The sequence below is a fragment of the Nymphaea colorata genome, chromosome 12 (genome assembly GCF_008831285.2).
Source record: "Nymphaea colorata isolate Beijing-Zhang1983 chromosome 12, ASM883128v2, whole genome shotgun sequence".
Classification (NCBI taxonomy): Eukaryota; Viridiplantae; Streptophyta; class Magnoliopsida; order Nymphaeales; family Nymphaeaceae; genus Nymphaea; species Nymphaea colorata.
The window spans coordinates 10,425,906-10,444,733 of record NC_045149.1 but is presented as its reverse complement, the minus strand read 5'-3'; the positions used below and the strand labels follow the sequence as shown (position 1 = coordinate 10,444,733).

General features: G+C 39.8%; 1 protein-coding gene across 5 annotated transcripts in view; it reads right to left on the bottom strand.

The window, feature by feature from the left end:
* Positions 1 to 14,775: 14,775 nt before the first annotated feature.
* The window catches only part of LOC116265465 (uncharacterized), a 49,399-nt gene continuing 45,346 nt past the window's right edge, over positions 14,776 to 18,828 (bottom strand). For 4 of the 5 annotated variants that reach the window (XM_050080799.1, XM_050080802.1, XM_050080801.1 and 1 more), the window contains 7 exons: positions 18,237 to 18,797; positions 16,404 to 16,810; positions 15,988 to 16,087; positions 15,842 to 15,901; positions 15,556 to 15,645; positions 15,329 to 15,448; positions 14,776 to 15,227 (listed from right to left, as the gene is read on the bottom strand). In XM_050080799.1, the coding sequence (XP_049936756.1) occupies positions 14,919 to 15,227; positions 15,329 to 15,448; positions 15,556 to 15,645; positions 15,842 to 15,901; positions 15,988 to 16,087; positions 16,404 to 16,810; positions 18,237 to 18,797 (1,647 nt within the window). In that variant the 3' untranslated portion in view covers positions 14,776 to 14,918. The remainder of the gene's footprint in view (positions 15,228 to 15,328; positions 15,449 to 15,555; positions 15,646 to 15,841; positions 15,902 to 15,987; positions 16,088 to 16,403; positions 16,811 to 18,236; positions 18,798 to 18,828) is intronic. The other variant, XM_050080800.1, reaches the window with a different exon arrangement.

The following is an 18,828-nucleotide window of genomic DNA, read 5'->3' as shown; positions in this document are numbered from 1 at the left end:
CATCGGCCATCTGTTTCCAGCAAACTGAAACTGCCAGGCAAGAGAGGTTCAGAACTCTCCTGGTTGAAAACCATTAGTGGTCCGGGAGAGAGAGACATAGAGAGAGAAGGGAGGGGAGAGGTTCTCCTTTTAGTAATATTTTATAAGGCCTTTGCTGAATTAATCGTCCCTGAATCATGGGCAATTGACAGATCACTTTCTGCCTGCGTTTTGCTTATCCCAAATCCACACTTTGGCCTTCAAATGTTGGAAATTTGAGTACGTGGAAAGTTTTGTTGTGTAATATTTGGGGTGAGCAAGGTGAGTAGAATGACTACTTCATTTTACCATTCATCTGCACCGAACTCCTACTTTTTTTTTTTATTCCTTAAATTATCAAGCCACTTCCACTATGCTTTAACTTGTATGTAGATGTCTCCTTTTTATAGCATAATGAATTGATACTACGGAAGATCAAAATGAAAACTAGCTACCAACCCCTACTATATCTGTTGCACCAACCCTCTTTGAAAACACCTGTCCATAATGTTGTACTTTTCTTTCAATAAAATGGCATAACGTAACTAGTAAAAAAAGGCTGAGTTTTAAATGATCAGGTAAACTTATACCGTCAAATGCATGTCTGCCTTTAACTGCGATCAAAGTAACAAAGGATCGATTCATATTACAAGTGAAAATGACAGAAGATAATTTGAATGAAGTCAGTAGGGAATAAATTCCAAAACTACTTTAAACATATACAACTGTCGAACAATAGTATATAACTCTAAGGATCACGTGACCCTAGGAAACCTAAGCATTATTTGCTTCATTATTGTCAGCAAATATGATGCCAAGCTAGTTACTTCAAATGACGTAAATTGCCCACATTAGATAAAAGGGAAGAACCCCAGTAAGGTCAAGAATAGGGTTTTTTCAATAAGATGGAAATGCCCCTCAGGGTCGTGGATGTTTGGGGATCCGAACACTCACCACAACCGTGAGCCACCCAAGTGCGTGCACATATATGCACCAAAAGAAAAAGGGATCATTTTGGCCATTTCTGAAAAATAAATGCATATTTTGGAAAATGCCTTTTTTTCTACTTTCCAATTTAATTTTGTTTTTTTAGAAAGGTTTTTGTCTTGATATATCAAGGGTAATCTGGTTATTTTACACCTCAGTGCACTAGAAAATCATGTTTGGTGGTACTGCATATAACTAGCTTTCTTAGCATGGCATTGTACATTAGTGATATATCCTTAAAAGAAATTCGATTTTTGCCCTCGGTTATCCCTTCCTATTTTACGGGGGTATTTCAAGCAATCAGTTCGGCATCATATTCATGTTATGCTACTCAATACAAGGAGATAATTCTCTCCCTCTATCTCTATCTCTAAGTGATAGATAGCATGACTTATTGGGATGGGTGGCGTGTTAACTATGTCCTCAGTTCAAATCTTGAAGGGTGCTATCTTGATGATATTGAGAAATATTGAGATTGAGATTAAAGGTGCCATTATAGAGGCTGTGAACCAGTTCTTGTCCCTCTCTCTTCTCCCCATCTCCTCTCCCTCTCTTTCTCCCTCTCAATAGACCTTGATAATTTGTGTCAAGCTTGGTGTCTGGTAGGGCTGGATTCTAATTTAGATAGGGTTTTCACAGGGGTCCATTAGCACTCCTCCCAGTGGTTCAAAAACATGTGGACTGAAAATAAATAAAATTATGTACACAAGGACTAGGGATGCCAGTAGATTAGATTCAAATCAGATATATTACTAACTTTATCTATTTCTTTTAATATTTACATATTCATATTCAACTTTGAATTTGAATACAAATGAAGAAAAGTCATATATGAATGTGAATCTGAAGCCCGATTTCACAATCCAAATCCGAGTTTTACATTCACATCTGAATTCAGATCCAATTTTTGAACCAAATTCATTCGATTTTCAAAAAGCAAAGACCTCAGATATTGCATATTTATTTAAACTGAAATCGGATCTGATATTTATATATATGTGAATCTGGACCCAAATCTAATCAGATGTCATTTCTTAAATCTGAATCTGATCTGATCTGATTTGTTAATCAGATATTAACTTCCTTTTACATATCGGACCTTTTCAGAATGGTTCAATCAAATTTTGAATCCAAATCAGATATATTGACATCCCAAACAAGAACTCTCAACTGCTTGCCAGTTTATATATACAGCAGGCTAACTTGTCTACTAGTACTTGTACATTCAGCCTTCCACGTGAACTGCTCGGATGTAGACATATGCATGACAAATTCAGTTTTGTCGCTAGAGACAGGTATTGATCGAAAACTCTGGAAAATGTATAATTTTGTAGAGCTTGACTGGCAAACAACGTCATGTATATACGAAGGTCCTGCGTCAAATTTTACTTATTATAAACTGAAATAGATAAAAAAAATACACATTCAAAAAAAGAAAGATGAATTTTGATCTTGGCATCGAGGAGTTTTCATGATTTTTTTTTACATCAAAATTTCACCGTTTTTTTAGCTTACAGTTCGAATCATATCGCATTTATTTACTCGATCAAGTTTCGTAAAAAAAGTACATAATTCAAAGCACCAGAGAGAAAAGAGAGGACAATAGGGGAAGAGATTCCCCGTCTGCATGCCAGAAGCATTAATGGTGAACTACAACAAAAGGTTCCACATTTACAATGCATTTAGGAATGGAAATGATGGCGACAGGGATGTGAGGAGCGGTGATCTAAAACGTGACAGTTGTGCTCGCCCACCGCACTTCCAAATACGCAGAAAAAGGATTTAAATCAATGGACTATATAAAAATAGTAGTGTGACATTGTCTGACATCATCCTGTAAACTGCTTCATATAGAACAACATGCCACTCACACCAATTACATGTTGGTCGGATGTAAGACTAGGGATACCAAGTAGTTACGGAGAGAGCATGCATACAATTAAGAAGCAGACCTTCAGAAAAACCAGACTACCAAAAAACTGGGAACCCAACTCGAAAACATTTGACAATATAAGAAATGAATATATGATTAATTATTTGGCTAAGGAATGATAGCCAGTAATATAAGCATTAATTGGAACTGATAAAAGACAAGCAAACGTTTCTTTTCATCCATGTCGACAATATCTCATTATAAAGTCATCGTACTATAAAAACCGATGACATTAACATACCATTGCTCCAATATATTGATGCAAGGAGTGTTAATAAAAGCCAAAAATGTAGGGAATTCTGAACAGAAGTTGAATATATATTAAAGACTTCTAAGCTTCAGCTTAAAAGCCTTCAAGGATATTAATTAACCAATCAGTATCTGTTAGTTTACAGAGAAAAACACAAGTTCAGATCCACTGTATCAAGGATATTTTAAGTGCTAATTTTTTTTTCATCATAAGGCTTTCACTTATTAAACCTAGAAGCTTATGTCTCGCTTCATGCACTACAAAAGAAAAAAAAAGCCTATACTGGCGAAGTTTTCACCAGTATAGGCTATAACGAATGGAAATTAATGTTGGTACTCAAGAGCAAAGCCAGGAAATTTTATGAGGAGAGTTGAATTAAAGTTTCTAAATTCTGATTAGGGCCAAAATATTATTGTTAAAATTTTTTATATAGAACAAGTGAAATTTTCTAAAATTTACATGTAAATTTAAAAAAAAATGAGGTGGGGCCAAGGCCCATGTAGGCTCTACCTTGTCTCTGCCTTTGCCAGTACTATCACCGCTGGAGGTTGCATTGGAGTAACCTATAGCGGTGAATTTGTCATCACCGCTATAGGTTGCATTGGGGTAGCCTATAGCGGTGAATTTGTCATCACTAGTATAGTTATCGACAAAAGTACATCGAAACAGCTAACTGCACCGATGAAAACTGTTGCTGGTATAAATGCTTACACTGGCAACAATCGACCGTTCTGAAGATTCAGTGGTGAGTTTTTTGTCACCAGTATAGTGGGTCACCTGTTGTGGTGAAGCTATATCCATCATGAACAAATAAACCCTGATTTACTAATAAAAAATTGATAAGTCCTGCATACATCTAATGAAAATAAAGCTATATAAATATTTGCAGCAGGCTACACCAATTCTAATGTTGTTCCATACATTGAAGTTCCTACGTATAGCGTTGACACAATTCGAATTCTATAAGATGCCATTTGAATGCAAATAGTCTTGAAGCTTTAAAAACCAAACAGAATCAAAGTTGATATCCATAAAAAGAGAATATGAAAAGCAAACATAAACGTATTTATGTACTACCTCAATAGCAGAAGAGATCAGCAATGTGTAAAGTATGCAACAATTTCCTAAACAACATTTGTGAACCTCCATCACCAATAGCTCGCTTTTTTGTCTCCCAATTGATGCTTTGTAACAAATTTACTAATTCAATCTGTAAGAAAAAAAAGTGAAGGCTGCATGAAAATTTTACACTAAGAAAATTTGTAGAGACCACGTAAAATTTAGTAGATCACATATTTCACAACTGGCATTTAAAACCTAACCCAACTTAAAATTAGCTGATTACAATCTTAAATGTTCAAGATGATGCCACTGTAGCCAATAGAATGGTGTTCAGTAGATACAATGGTAGATGATGGCTCTGATTACAAATTTCTCTTGAATGATGTTCAACCCTTTAAAGACCTTAATAATGCCCAAGATGAAGGCTATATAGCCAATAGAATGGTGGTAGAAGTTTAGTAGGTGCGGTACTTGTGATCCTTCTGAGAATCAGAGCAAGAAACGTGCAACAAATGATAGAAGAGCAAACCCTTAAGTGCCAATAGGTAGGAATTTGATCAATGTAAGACAATAGTATTACTTAAAAAAAAATGATGTTCTTAACACATAATAGCTACCTAAAGTGTTCCATGGCAAAAGAGACTGGTGCCAATATTCCTATAAACAGTCCTCTTAATGCCTTTGTGATTCACTGCCAAGTTTCATAAGCATACAAAGAAATTAACTGCCAGCATATGATTTAGCTTTTCTGCAAATCCAGAAACGAGAAAAAGTTTATCAAATAGGAAGTAATCGATTTTTTTATCAATAGTTGAAGGCAGGTTGAGTTCTATGGCAACTGAGTTCAAGGTATGAAAGCTACAAGATACAAAAAGCTCAACAATGATGTTAAAACTAGGAAAAAACACATTATGTTAGGGCTAATACAAACAAAGTGATGTCAAATATTTTCTATGTTTTTCAAGGGAGTAAGGATGCTCCTTAGTCATAGAGAAATCATGTATACCATTTCTTCCTAGTGTGTGCATAATCATTATTAAGGAGAATTTATAAGAAATGAAGAGATGTGGGAAATACCTGTTTGCAGTCTCTTCAAAGAACAGCTGATGCAATTGAGCAACACTACCAACATTCATATACAATGAATATGGACAATATTTTGATGCCCATCTCCTAAACCTGTCAGCAGCAATTTTTTGCTCATTAGGAGCTATTTTCTCCACATCTGAGAGGTACTTTCTGCCAACCAACATCCCTTCAGATTCCATTTCAGCCAAAAGGATGACAATATTCTTCATAGAAATCTAACATATTTCCTCTTGAAGCGCCATCAAGTTTGCATTCCATTTTCATCAACTTTCCTTTCAAGCTCACGAAGAGATCTAAGGTAGTTATTGAATCTCTGACAGAGTCGCAAATCCATGTTATTCTCTCCTTCTTTTGAAGCTCTTCAACAAGAGCAGAAGAAAAAATTTTCCTTTAGAACCCATCTTTCGTAAGTTTTCTTCTTCCAAATACAATTTTCATGAAAATCTTGCCAGACATCAACATATTCTTCTCAAGTAAACCAGATTCAGACATCACCTTTCAATCACTTGTAGCTCCTTATCAAATGTTCCTTAGTCACTCAAACTTTTTAGTTTCTACACAAGCAAAGGCCATGGAGGAAGACAACATACCTGAACTCATGCAACATGCTCTTCCTTTTTCCATCGACTCAAACATCTTAGAGTATTGAGGACAATTATCAATCATAAAGCAGAATATGAAATCAATTAGCAAGATGTGAAGAGGACACCCATAAAAAGTGAATGTTGAAGTGTTCATGTCTATGGATCAGTAGTCTGTAAAAGCTTAGTTGACCTATGCCTTCCTCCATGCTCTGATTAAACCATCTTTTTCTAGCTATACTTGCATTATACAAGTCAATCATGAATTTCAATTAAGATCCCAAAATTGTGGACTTATCTTGTTTCAATTGTAATTAAATAAGCTGCAAGATGCCCCTCCTTTATTGATTAAAAAAGCCTTTCTTCTGCATTAGTCCCATAAAGTTAAAATGAAGAATTTCTATGCAGGGAAAACAGAAACTCATTTCAACAACATCAACTCTGTGTGGTTCAAATATGATGGGCTTAACATGACCTCGCTTTTCTTCACCACCTTTAACATCATTGGTATCACCGTTGATACATTTCCTTCTCTTTTAGTATTCATTCATGACAGTTATACCTTTATACCTTTTTATTTGGCATCACTTTCTGTTCAAAGAAGAGCGTAACCTTGCTAGACAAAGGCCAGAGATGTTTGGTTTCTATCTTTTTCATTGGATCTGTCTTCTGAAAAAGAAATCCTGGAGAAGATTTAAAAAAATAAATGTGATAAATAAAAAAAAATGCATTGGGGAGCTGCAAAGGCAGAGCTAGGAAGTTTTCATTGGAGCAGTTGAACTATAATTTCAAATTTTTAACATTAGCCGAAATATAAATGTTAAATTAAAATTTTAAAATGTACAAGTAAAATTGTTATTTTTTAAACATCTTTGGAAAGGCATGGGTCTGGTCAACCCCATTTACCTCCGCCCACGTGGATAACACTGTCGTGCTATGGTGGTGGCTGACCAGCTATCAAGTCAGTGGTGGCATGCTGGATCCAAAGATGGCCAGAAGGGGCCATGAACCCCACAATTAGAAGAAAAGTTATGATTGAAGCTTTTTTATATTTTTCATAAGAGAAATTTTGATAGTGCTCCATAATTTCATGTATTTTTTTAAAACTGTGTTCTAGTATGTAAAATGTAAACAAAACTCATGTTTAAGGAAATATATTCAAAAATGGGTTTGCTTTCCCCGTTTTGTAAATTGAAAATCTGATTGTTTTAGCAAAACCATACACAAGCCTACTCAAGTATAAACGAGTAGAGAGGTCATGTAGCTCAAACTCAAGCTTGAGCTGGGCATGTTTAAGAATAAGTCAAGCTCGGATTGAGATTAAGTCATCAAGTTCGAGTGGAGCCCAAGTTAGCTTGACTTGTTAAACAACACTGAGGTATGAAAGAATCTATTGGCAATTGCATAGATAAAGGTAGTTGCAAGCATGATGATAGATCCAATTTCAATAAAAGTTGCAACATGAATGTCTTGTGATCCGACAAAAAAGGGAAGTGTACATCGAGTATATGTTAACAATCTTCTAAAGATATTCATAAATTTGAAAAATGTTCTCTGGTATGAGAAAGTAGAGTGTATCATGAGTGACTATTAAAGAAAAGCACTCGGCATGTTCCCTTGTGTCGTGTCTGTATAGTCGTCATTTATTTTTGTTGTATTTGCTTTGATTATATTGAGTCTTGGTGTAAGCTTGTATGTTCACCTGTGTCGGAGCACCCTCCCAAAATGGCCCCAAGTGTAAAATTGAGATTCCTTGTTTTGGATGGTCGGCATGGGAATTCTGTAAGCGGCTTCGGCCTTCCTTTGTAAGTAAAGTGTAAAAGCTTATTTGTTTTCTCTCGTGATGTACTCAACTGTTTAATTGAATATATTGCGAGTTTTCTTTCCACATTCTTTGTGCATTTTGTGTCTTTTTTTTTCGAAAAGGCGTTCAAGTGTTCTGTGCCCACTTGAACGAGGCGAAGGCTTGCGGCCTATTGGCGAGAGTTTGCCACGCCGCACGGTCCGAATGAGTTAACCCGTGACAGCTGGTATCAGAGCCTAGATTCTGCTCAATCTGGGGAAGCGATCGGAAAGTCGGTGTAGAGCGTCATGCCGGGTTGCTGCTGTTGAGGTGGACGCCATGGCATCACAATACAATCTGTGATGTGCTAAAAGCAAGGAGCCGGCCCTCCCAGAGGAGGCGAGCCCGACCCATGACCAGGGAGAACTGGAAGAGACGGTGAATCGGTTGGTCACAGATGTGGCCACCCATGAGGAAGCCCTTGGCTTTGCTGCCGAGACCTTTGAGGGATTCAAGGAAGAGATGAAGTTGATGCGGGAACAGATGGTCGAGTCAGTGGCCATGAACAGATCACACTCTGACTTGGTGAAGACCCTACAGGACGAAGTCGCTGGACTTCAGGTTTCAAACCAGAGACTGATGCGTACTAATTTGGCCAATAGTAGTCAAGAGAGGACCAGTAGGATCGACGTTCAATGTCCGGCGAAGTACAGTGGTAGTCGGGATGCGAGGGCGATCGACAATTTTCTGTTCCAAGTTGACTACTATTTGAACTTGCAGAACGTAGTAGAGGAGGACTTGAAGTTCAAGACCGCAACAATGTTGTTAGAAGGAGATGTGTGGCTTGGTGGATGCGAAAAATGTTAAACATTGATAACGGGGACTGCACGATTCGTACCTTCAACGACTTCCACAAGCAGTTGAAGGGATACTTCATGCTTGTAGATGCTGAAAGGCATGTCCATCGGTTGGTTGCGAACCTTAAGTAGACAGGTGCCTTGAGAGACTACATCAGGGCAAACCAAAAGGTCATGCTACACGTGCCTATGATGCTAGAAAAAGACAAACTTCACTGGTTCATCATATGGCTCCAATCTTGGGCCCAAGTTGACGTGGAGAGAACGAATCCAGAGACTTTGGAGCAAGCATATGTAGCAGCCGAGCGCTTGGCCGATACCCAATGCAAAAGCTACACTGATACCTTCAAGTCTGTGAAGAAGTCCGACCACGGCGGTAAGAAGGAGGAACGGCGAGAAACCAGAAATGAATCATCGTACCAGAAGCCAACCGAGAGAAAATCCATCTTTCGCAAGGACTACACTGGGCCACCAAGACAAGCGAGTTGTTGAGTTTGCAGGGGAAAGCATCAGGCATGTGTTTGCCCGAAACGTGTGAGACCTACCGACAGGCAATGCTGTGACGGCCACCGAAGTCGTGACTGAAGAAGGACAAACACGGATGGGTGCCACCCAGACGATCAATGTTCTCCAAAGTCGTACAATGTCTAGCAGTATGGCGAACAATGAGCTAATGTACCTAGACGTCACTCTGAATGGAATGTCTACTGTTGCAATGGTAGACTCTGGTGCAACGTATAACTTCGTCTCAAGAGAGGAGGTAGAGCAAGTGGGATTGAAGCTTGTACCACAGCAGATGACCCTTAAAACGGTGAAATCTGAAGCCAGGCCCATCCTAGGAGAAGCGAATGGTGTAACAGTTCCTAGGAGAAGCGAATGGTGTAACAGTTCAGATTGAAGACTGGACGGGAGTCACCAACTTCTCCGTAGTACCCATGGACGACTTCATGGTGATTCTTGGAATGGAGTTCATTAGAGGCCAGAATGCAATGATGTTGCTGAAGTTCAACACACTGACGTTGATGGGTGCGAATAAGTCCCATACAGTGCATTGCCACGCTGCCAGAAGCAAGTCTCAGCCGACGTTGTCGGCAATGCAACTGAAGAAGGGCATGCGTCATGGAGAACAAACATTCATCGTGGCTGTATGTCTAGAATAAGATGACCCTCAGCCGAGAGTCATTCCCCCAGAGCTAGCCCCTGTCTTGAAGCAGTTCGAGAGAATGATGCCCCCCGAGCTGCCCAAGCACCTACCTCTCAGGCGTGAAGTTGATCACGAGATAGACTTGGTTCTTGGAGCCAAGCCACCAGCAATGGTCCCCTACAGAATGGGACCGGCAGAACTGAAGGAACTACGGAAGCAGCTTGACGACATGTTTGAGTCAGATATCATCTATCCCTCTAAGGCACCCTTCGGAGCCTCTGTATTGTTTCAGACGAAACATGATGGCTCCAAGAGACTCTGTGTGGATTACCGTGCTTTGAACAAGGTGACGGTGAAGAACAAGTATCCACTGCCTTTCATTGCGGACTTGTTCGACAAGTTGGGCAAGGCGATGATCTTTCTGAAGTTGGACCTTCGTTCCGATTACTGGCAGGTCAGGATCGTGGAAGGTGATGAACCAAAGACCACTTGCATCACCCGCTATAGAGCATACGAGTTCCTAGTCATGCCATTCGGGTTGACGAACGCCTTTGCAACTTTCTCAACTCTCATGAACAAGATATTCTACCCCTACCTTGACAAGTTTGTGGTAGTCTACCTTGATGACATTGTGGTCTTTAGTAGCGACCTAGAGGAGTATGTCGGTCCCTTGAGGACGGCGTTTCAGGTACTCAAAGAAAACGATCTCTTTGTGAAGAAAGAGAAGTGTCTCTTTGGCCAACGAGAGATCAGTTTCCTCGGCCATATAGTAGGGGATGGCCAGCTGTGAATAGATCCGGAGAAAGTAAAGGCTATTCAAGATTGGAAGCCATCATCAAATGTGTCTGAATTGCGGTTCTTTCTTGGGTTGGCTAATTACTATCGGCGGTTCATCACGGGGTATTCATTGATAGTGGCGCCCCTCACTGACTTGTTCAAAAAGAATAGATTCTGGATTTGGACTCAGTCTTTCCAAGACGCCTTTGAAGGCTTGAAGTGTGCCCTTGTACAAGAGTCTGTCCTCAAATTGCCAGATCATTCAAAGCCCTTTGAATTACACACAGATGCTTCAGATTTTGCCATTGGTGGGATACTAATGCAGGACGGTCATCCGATCGCCTATGAGAGCCGGAAGTTGAAGGACCCTGAGAAGCGGTACACAGTGAACGGGAGATGACTGTCATTGTGCATTGCTTGCGCATATGGAGGCACTACCTACTAGGGGCAGAGTTCGTCGTCAAGTCGGATAATGTGGCTACGAGTTACTTCAAGACTCAAAAAAAGTTAACTCCGAAGCAAGCTCGTTGGCAGGAATTCTTGGCGGAGTTCAATTTCGCTCTGGAGTACAAGGTTGGTAAGACCAACGTGGTAGCGGATGTGTTGAGTAGAAAGGCAGAACTTGCAGCCTCTCGAGCGGGGACCTCCGAAGCTCAATTGGAGGGTGCACTCCTCGAGCGGGTTCGTGAAGGGATGCAGTAGGACTCAGCGGCCCAACACTTGGTTGCCTTGGCTGAAGCGGAGAAGACTCGAAGATTCTGGCTATGAGATGGATTGCTCCTCACCAAGGGCAAACGTTTTTTTCTTGCCGAAGTGAGGCAATCTCCGGCGGGAGCTAACAAGGGAGTGCCATGATACGTTTTGGGCTGGCCATCTAGGCCAGGAGCAGACTCTGGCCCTTCTTGAACGTGGATACTACTGGCCCCAGATGCGCGACGACATGGAGGCGTATGTAAAGACTTGCCTCATCTGCCAGCAGGACAAGGGAACTAATCAGAAGCCTGTCGGCCTGCTTGAGCCTCTTCCTATTTCGGAGCATCCGTGGAAGAGCATCTATATGGACTTCATTGTGAGTCTACCCAGAGTTGATAGCTACAGCTCTATCTTTGTTGTTTGTGAAGAACATTGTGAAGTACTGGGGCGTGCCGAAGAGTATTGTGAGTGGTCACGATACTCGCTTCACGGGCAAGTTTTGGCGTGAAGTGTTTCGGTTGCTTAGCCCAGACTTGTTGTTTTCCACAAGCTTCCACCCACAGACTGATGGCCAGACTGAATGCATCAATGCTTTGTTGGAACAGTACCTGCGTCACTTTATCGGTGCCAACTAGAAAAACTGGGTAAAGCTGCTCGATGTGGTTACAACCTGTAGAAGAGCGAGCCTTCAGGCCACAGCCCCTTCGAAGTAGCCACAGAACAGCAGCCATTGATGCCTCACACTGTTGCTGCCCAAGAGAAGGGAAGGCCAGCTTCGCCTACCAGTTCGTCAGGGACTGGCAAGAACAAATGGAGATAGATAAGGCGTTCTTGCACAAGGCCACCAAGAAGATGAAGAAATAGGTTGACAAGAATCGGAGACCTGCCGAGTTTCGAGTGGGAGACCAACTCGTCAAACTGTATCCAGACCGCTCGGGTATCTTCTGTGGGCGACACTGACCACTGATCCAAAAGTATGAAGGGTCATTTACTGTAGTCAATAGGATTGGGAAGCTAGCATACAAGTTAGATCTGCCGCCAAACTTCAAAGTGCATTCAGTGTTTCACGTCTGCAACCTCACGCCCTTCCTCGGCCATCCTTTATAAGTAAAGTGTAAAAGCTTACTTGTTTTCCCTCGTGATGTACTCAACTGTTTAAGTGAATATATTCTGAATTTTATTTTCACACTCTTTGTGCATTTTGTGTCTTTTGTTTTCGAAAAGGCGAAGTGATTTACGCCCACTTGAACGAGGCGAAGGCTTGCAGCTTACTGGCGAGAGTTTGCCACGCCGCACGGTCCGAAGGAGTCGGCCTGTGACACGGCATATCCATTTTTTAATGTTGACAACTATGCGTTTTGGGCATCACAATTTTGACCTTCGCTAATCTCATATGATCTTGAAGGGTTCCTTGATGGAGCTAAATCTCGACCAACAATAACTATAACCAAAGAAACTAAGTCAATCTTACAATTTTGACCTTCGCTAATCTCATATGATCTTGAAGGTTTCCTTGATGGAGCTAAATCTCGACCAACAATAACTATAACCAAAGAAAGTAAGTCAATCTTGAACTCTATGTATGTTAATTGGCACCGACCTGATGCAGCCTTGCCTTGGCTCACATCCTTCTCATTGCCCTTGGCCTGCCACTATCCATCACACCCGACAAGCATCAACCGATACCCTTAAAGAGGCTATGTGGTTTCGACCAGCACACTCTCAGGAGGCTAGCAAAAAAATATATATATATATAAGCAAGAGAATATGTGACACCCCAAAAGCTTAGCCCATAACTGAAATCGTTATGAATCTTGAATGACTTATAAAAAGGATTATTAAAAGGTTGGTTGTCATGATTCCTAACCTTTTACTGAAGACGCTAGAAAGTGGGTTGGGATCCATCAAACCAAGTCATGATATTTGATATTAGAGTTGGTTCAACACTCAACTTGGGATCTCATATGTACAAATGCATGTCTTAAAGGAATGGATTGTAACACCCAAAAATTTAGTCTTAGATATCTAAGATCATGAGAAATCTTGAAGGACTTATTGTTAATTAGTTTGTTGTTTCAGTTCCTAGTTTTCTATGCTGAAAGTAAAGCTACTAGAGACTAGGTTGGGATTCCCCAAACTAAGTCATGATAGGGTAAGTCTATCTTTAACCTTAAGTATGTTGATTGGCACCGGTAACGAGGAGGGGCCTTGGCCCGCATCCTTCTCATCGCCCTTTTGCATACCCAACAAGTGTCGGCTGGTATTATGTGGCCATGACCAGCACACTGAGCACAAACATGTTTGCAGGAAGATTTTTTATAGGCACTTTCATGTAGTGATAGAAAGAAGAAAAATATTGATGCTTAATATATGCCGGATTATAGTTGGGTTCAGATCCAATGTTAATGATGTGTTGTTTTGTTTATATAATGGTCTTCACACTTGGGGGACGTACTGTGACACTTGGAATTTGGTGTTGGCTGAAGATGAATGTAGAAAAAAATCAGTTTTCTTTGGTTTTATACTGTCCAATGAGGAAGCAGGTAGAATTGAAGGGTGTCATAGACAAGAGGGCAGTTCCCAACAAAGTACTTAAGATTATCTCTATCTTATCCTGCATGGGATTCAGCCTGGACCCAGTACTTATGAAGATGCAGAGAAAATTGGTGTTTTGGAAGGGAAAATTCTTATTCTGTGTGGGTAGGATATGTTTAATCAAGTCAGTTTTGGTTGCCATCCCTTGTTACTAGTTTCTAGTTTTAAAGTGCTTGTAGGGTGTGGCCTTGGAAAAAAAAAAAACACTAACGATGGGTTACTTTTGGGGAGATGAGGATTCTGTTAAAAACCCCATCGCATTTCTTAGAAGGTTCTGTCTTTGCCTTCACAGGAGAAAGGAATTGGAATGAGAAGGATTATGGAATCCAATAAGGTCAACATTGTATTCTTCGAAGGAGAAAGTACCTAAGCAGGAAGAGTTCTTGGAGTAGCAAGATTGGGCCCAATGTCTCCTTTATGGAAAGACATAACGGGGGCTTGGAGCTCTATTTGCGATGACTACTACTAGTAAGTAAAGGATGGTATGCTTGTGAAGTTCTAGTCCGATCTCCAGGGTGCTTGTTATGCATCATTGGAAAAGGGGAGTGATAGATTTTTCTATCAGCATAATTGCTCCCCGTTTCTTCTCGTATGCAGGTATGGGATCGCGTGAGAGTTAAGGGTGTGTTCCTTATGTTTACATTACTCAAATCCGGAGCATTTAGGCCCTTACGCGATACCAACTAAAGAATTCAAACCTTGGGTTAAAACGGGGCTGTGAACAGTGGTCTGTTGGTCGAATTGATGGATCTCCCGAGATGGCAGTCCTGAATTAATTAGCTACTGATTGAATTGATTTGCAATCTTTTGATTCGAATCTTACATGCAACACTAACAAGTCACCCAATTGCTCAAAAAAACAATAATCTCAATTTTTCACATAATTGAAATTTTTCACCAATGAAATTAATCAGGTATCTGGATGCCATAATGGAGAAAAAATCTTGCCAGAGATGCACGGCTTTGGCATGCTAAACCTAGAAAATTGACAAAAAAAAAAAACTGATGAAGACCAAGAAAATATTTACTTCATCGCTTGACTTCTTTACAACCTAATTCTGATCTCATAAAAATGAGAGCCATGAAAAAAAGATTGCCTTTACCCGATTGTGGAATATAGGTACAAATCACACTCCTTGACACATGCATCTATGTGACCAATAAATATAGGAATTCAGATTGATAAGGTATCACTTCTGCAAATGTTGAGATCGGTTCATTTTTATGCCCTCTGATGCATTCAATGATGGATTTCCTCAACGAGCACGACAATGGAAGTTGGCTGCACACCCAATCTATCAACAGGTCTATGTTGGTCGAGCAGTCGCGCATATATTGTTGCAGAAGCTTAGGGATCATGAGCTTCTTTGTACTTGTCACCACAATGGAAGCTTGCAAATACTCCAACTTTGATCTCTCCAACTCCATGGAAACAGCTTGAGCAGTGTAGATCCTAACCTGAAGATGTAAGCCATGAACACTGGTGAGTGAGCATGCCTTTATGATTAAATTGATGATATTTGATTCGTAAAATATTAATGACTAAGCTCTGTGCGTACTGCTGGTGATGATCGACTCCCACAAGATAGGGCAAAGGTGACATTTGGTTCTCTATGTTCAAGCTTATGCTTGTAATGTACAATGTCATCTTTCATATTGCTTTTAGCCTCCAGATAAGCCTAAACATCAGAAAGAAGAGATAATTAAGGTAGCGTACTGTGTCACATTAAATATAGAGCCATTCATTTCATATTTGCAATATTTTGTAAGTTAACTGAATGCTCACTTCTTTATTTCCAGGTTCAATTGGTTGCCCCAAGATGAGATGCTCTATCTCAAAAGCATTCAACATGCTCCCTCCAATATTAAGCTCTACCTAGCACAGGCAAAAAAAAAAGAATATTATACTAATAATTTCATTAGCATCTCTGTCTCTCACTCTCTCTCTATCAAATATGTTTTTCTCAAAGAATATAAAATTCCAATCTAACTGATCAACTTTTTAATAATTGAGGGCTGCAAACTTGTTACACTATGAAACTGTAAACTATATATGGTAAATCGATGATTACCTTCTTAATCAGCAGAAGCAAATTTTCAAGGTTTGGTTGTACGCCATGTTGAAGATATGCCTAAGAAGATATTGAGATTTTACATTTTGAAAAGAAAGGAAGAATTCAATCAAAGAGAAAGGAGTAAAGAACTTTAGGCATAATACATGCATGATGCAGGCGTTGTACATGTTGATCCAGAAGGCCAACTTTTGCTTGTACGTTAGGAATCTCAGCTCAACTTTGCAAAGTTTGCTCAATAAAATCCTGTAACACCGTACGAAACACAGATCACTTTCATATCATTGTAGCTCTAACTATTCCTTTGGGTAGCAGCCAAAGCCCAATCCACTTCATCAACCCCTTTGGGGCAGACAAAGTTAATAGTTAATCAAGATATCTATCGTAACAGCAGAAACTCATCATTTTGATAAAAAAAAAATGCACATGCACATTTAAAATTTTCATGCCTTAGGTATGATAACTGAAGCAAATCCTTACTATATATATATATATATATATATATATATATATATATATATATAATATGAAAGAAATGATGATCAAATTGTATATACCTTACCTTAGTTGCTCAAGAAGTGTTCTGCAACTATCAAGGTTGATTGTATTAAAAGAACTAGTTGTGAGTATCACAAAATTCTTGTAAGGACCAATATCTCTTGGAATAGATTCATCGATATCAAATATGCCGTAAGGGTCCAAACTTGGTTCTTTCAAGCTCGAGAAGTTTTCAATTTTGAGAAAGCTTGGGAGAGGAGAGAGAGCTGTTTTCGCATAGTTGAGCGACTTATCAGGCTTGACCATCCTCGATGTTCTAAGCATTCTCAAGAATATGCAAATCAAGCACTTGATGATGTCCTCAGAGAGCTTGTTGGGCAATGTTGTGCAGACATTATCCTGTGATACTGTTAAAGTAGTTGAAGGCTTTTGAACAAGATTTGAGTTGCCCTTCATTTCCTTTTCAGTCGTCTATAAGAACACAAAAACAGAAAATGAAAATAAAAGTTAGGAGGTTAATTGTAAGATAAGTGCATGTTGCCAGACTATTCTTTATTAAACCTTTCAGTTAGGTTCTTTTTCTCTTTTGGTGTCTTAGGAAGTAGATATGGAATTCAGTTCTCAAGTTAAACGAAATCAAACTCAACCCACATGGATCATAATAGGCTAGCTAGCTACCTGTTCTTTTGAATATTAATGAAAGGTGTTAAAAACACATCATATATATATATATATATAGTACATGAGTTTAGCATGGTCAATTCAACAAAAGTCATGCTATACACCTAATGACTTGGGCGGGAGGACTCATTGGTTGCCAAGTACAGCTCCATCATTCATTATCGATTTGTTACTCAAGGGCTTCCTTTATATTGTTTCTAGAATACTTGAGAATGCAAGTTCAATGGAGCAAAATTTGTTGCTATTAGTATAAAAACTTCTTTATGTCTAAATGAATTAAACAAAAGACAAAGTCCAGTGCTGTTATTAGTTTTTTAAGGTTTAGTGAGTAGTGTCTAATCTGTGCATTTTTATTGTTCATTAAGAATCAGTTTTTACACCTCAAAGTTGAAAATTGGTTGAAATACAGTCAGTTGACTCGGTTCCTATCCAAATATACTAATAAATATTGTTTTTCTCCTCGCACTTTCCCTGCTCGACTACATAATCATAAGAGGGGAAGGGTGACAAAAACGGAGGATTAATGCCTAAAAGTAGGTGTCAACAGTTAATTTGCTCCTGACAGGACGTAGAACTTAGACTGAGTAATCGGGTAGCTCATTGGGGGTAGGCTCATATATACGTGCTTGGTCAGCAAAGATGGTTATATGTCCGGACCTCAAGCACAGAAGTGGGTGTTCGTTACCTGCAATGACTAGAACACCTATCTTCGGGGCTGAAGCACGGAAGTGGGTGTTCGGTACCTGACTGAAAGTACCCTTTATAATGAAAAGCCAGCACCCCCAAAAGTTAAAAGTATTTATTGAACTTTTAACTTTTTCACTATTTTTTTTTCAACGCTCCCATTTTCACTGGCCAAAGGTATTTTTTGGTTTTACATTCCCAATACGCAACTTTTTGTGTGCCGGATGGTGCAGATAACTAGCTTTGTTCCATGGTGAAACCCACATGAATATTAATGCGTGGAGATTGGAGGGGAAAATTAAGGTATTAAAATTATAAAAATTATATATGCATGCAGTGAGAATAGTGTAATTCTTTTGGAAAGCATTAAGTTCGTTCAATATCTTGTTTCATATGCGTGCACAATTTCTTTCGTGTGGGGACAACACTATATGGAATTTCCCATCCTCATATACATGGCCACTACATAGGAAGAAAGATCCTACTAGAAATCAAGATGGAACTGGAACAAGTGTAAGGAGAAGGAGCGCACCTTAGCAGTAGGATGCTTAGGAGGTAGCTTGGGGGCCAGCGCTATCTTTTCAGTGGTGCTTCTCTTGGTGCCCTTCCCGTGGGATCCATTTTCATGGCTCTTTATGCTCGAGCTATTTTGGTTGAACCCGGCCTCTTTTCCAAACGTTGCGCTTTTTAGGCGTCCACCAGGCAATTCCTTGGTGCTAAAGCTAGAGGCCAAGTCCCCACTTCTCACTGTGTGGTTGATGGAAAACAAAGCTTCTGCTTCAGATGCAGAACCCATTGAAGCATGTCTTCTTCTACGAGTTGCCTGCGTCTTAGGCCTTTCGTCGAACAGTGATGAGACACGATATGATAATGCAGTATTGTCGCTTCCTTTTCTAATTTCGGATATTTGCTTCTGTTGCTGCTCTTCTTGTTGTTGTTGTTTGAATTGTTGTTGTTGCAGCTGATGACGGTAATAGAGACCATTATACAAATCCCTTTCCTGAGTCAGACCGCGTTGAAGATCGTTCACTTCACCTTCAAGTTGAGCAATGTTGTCCTCCACCATCGCTACCTCCATCAGAAGCTCCTTCATCTGTAAATCAAAGTGGTCACAACAGATTAGC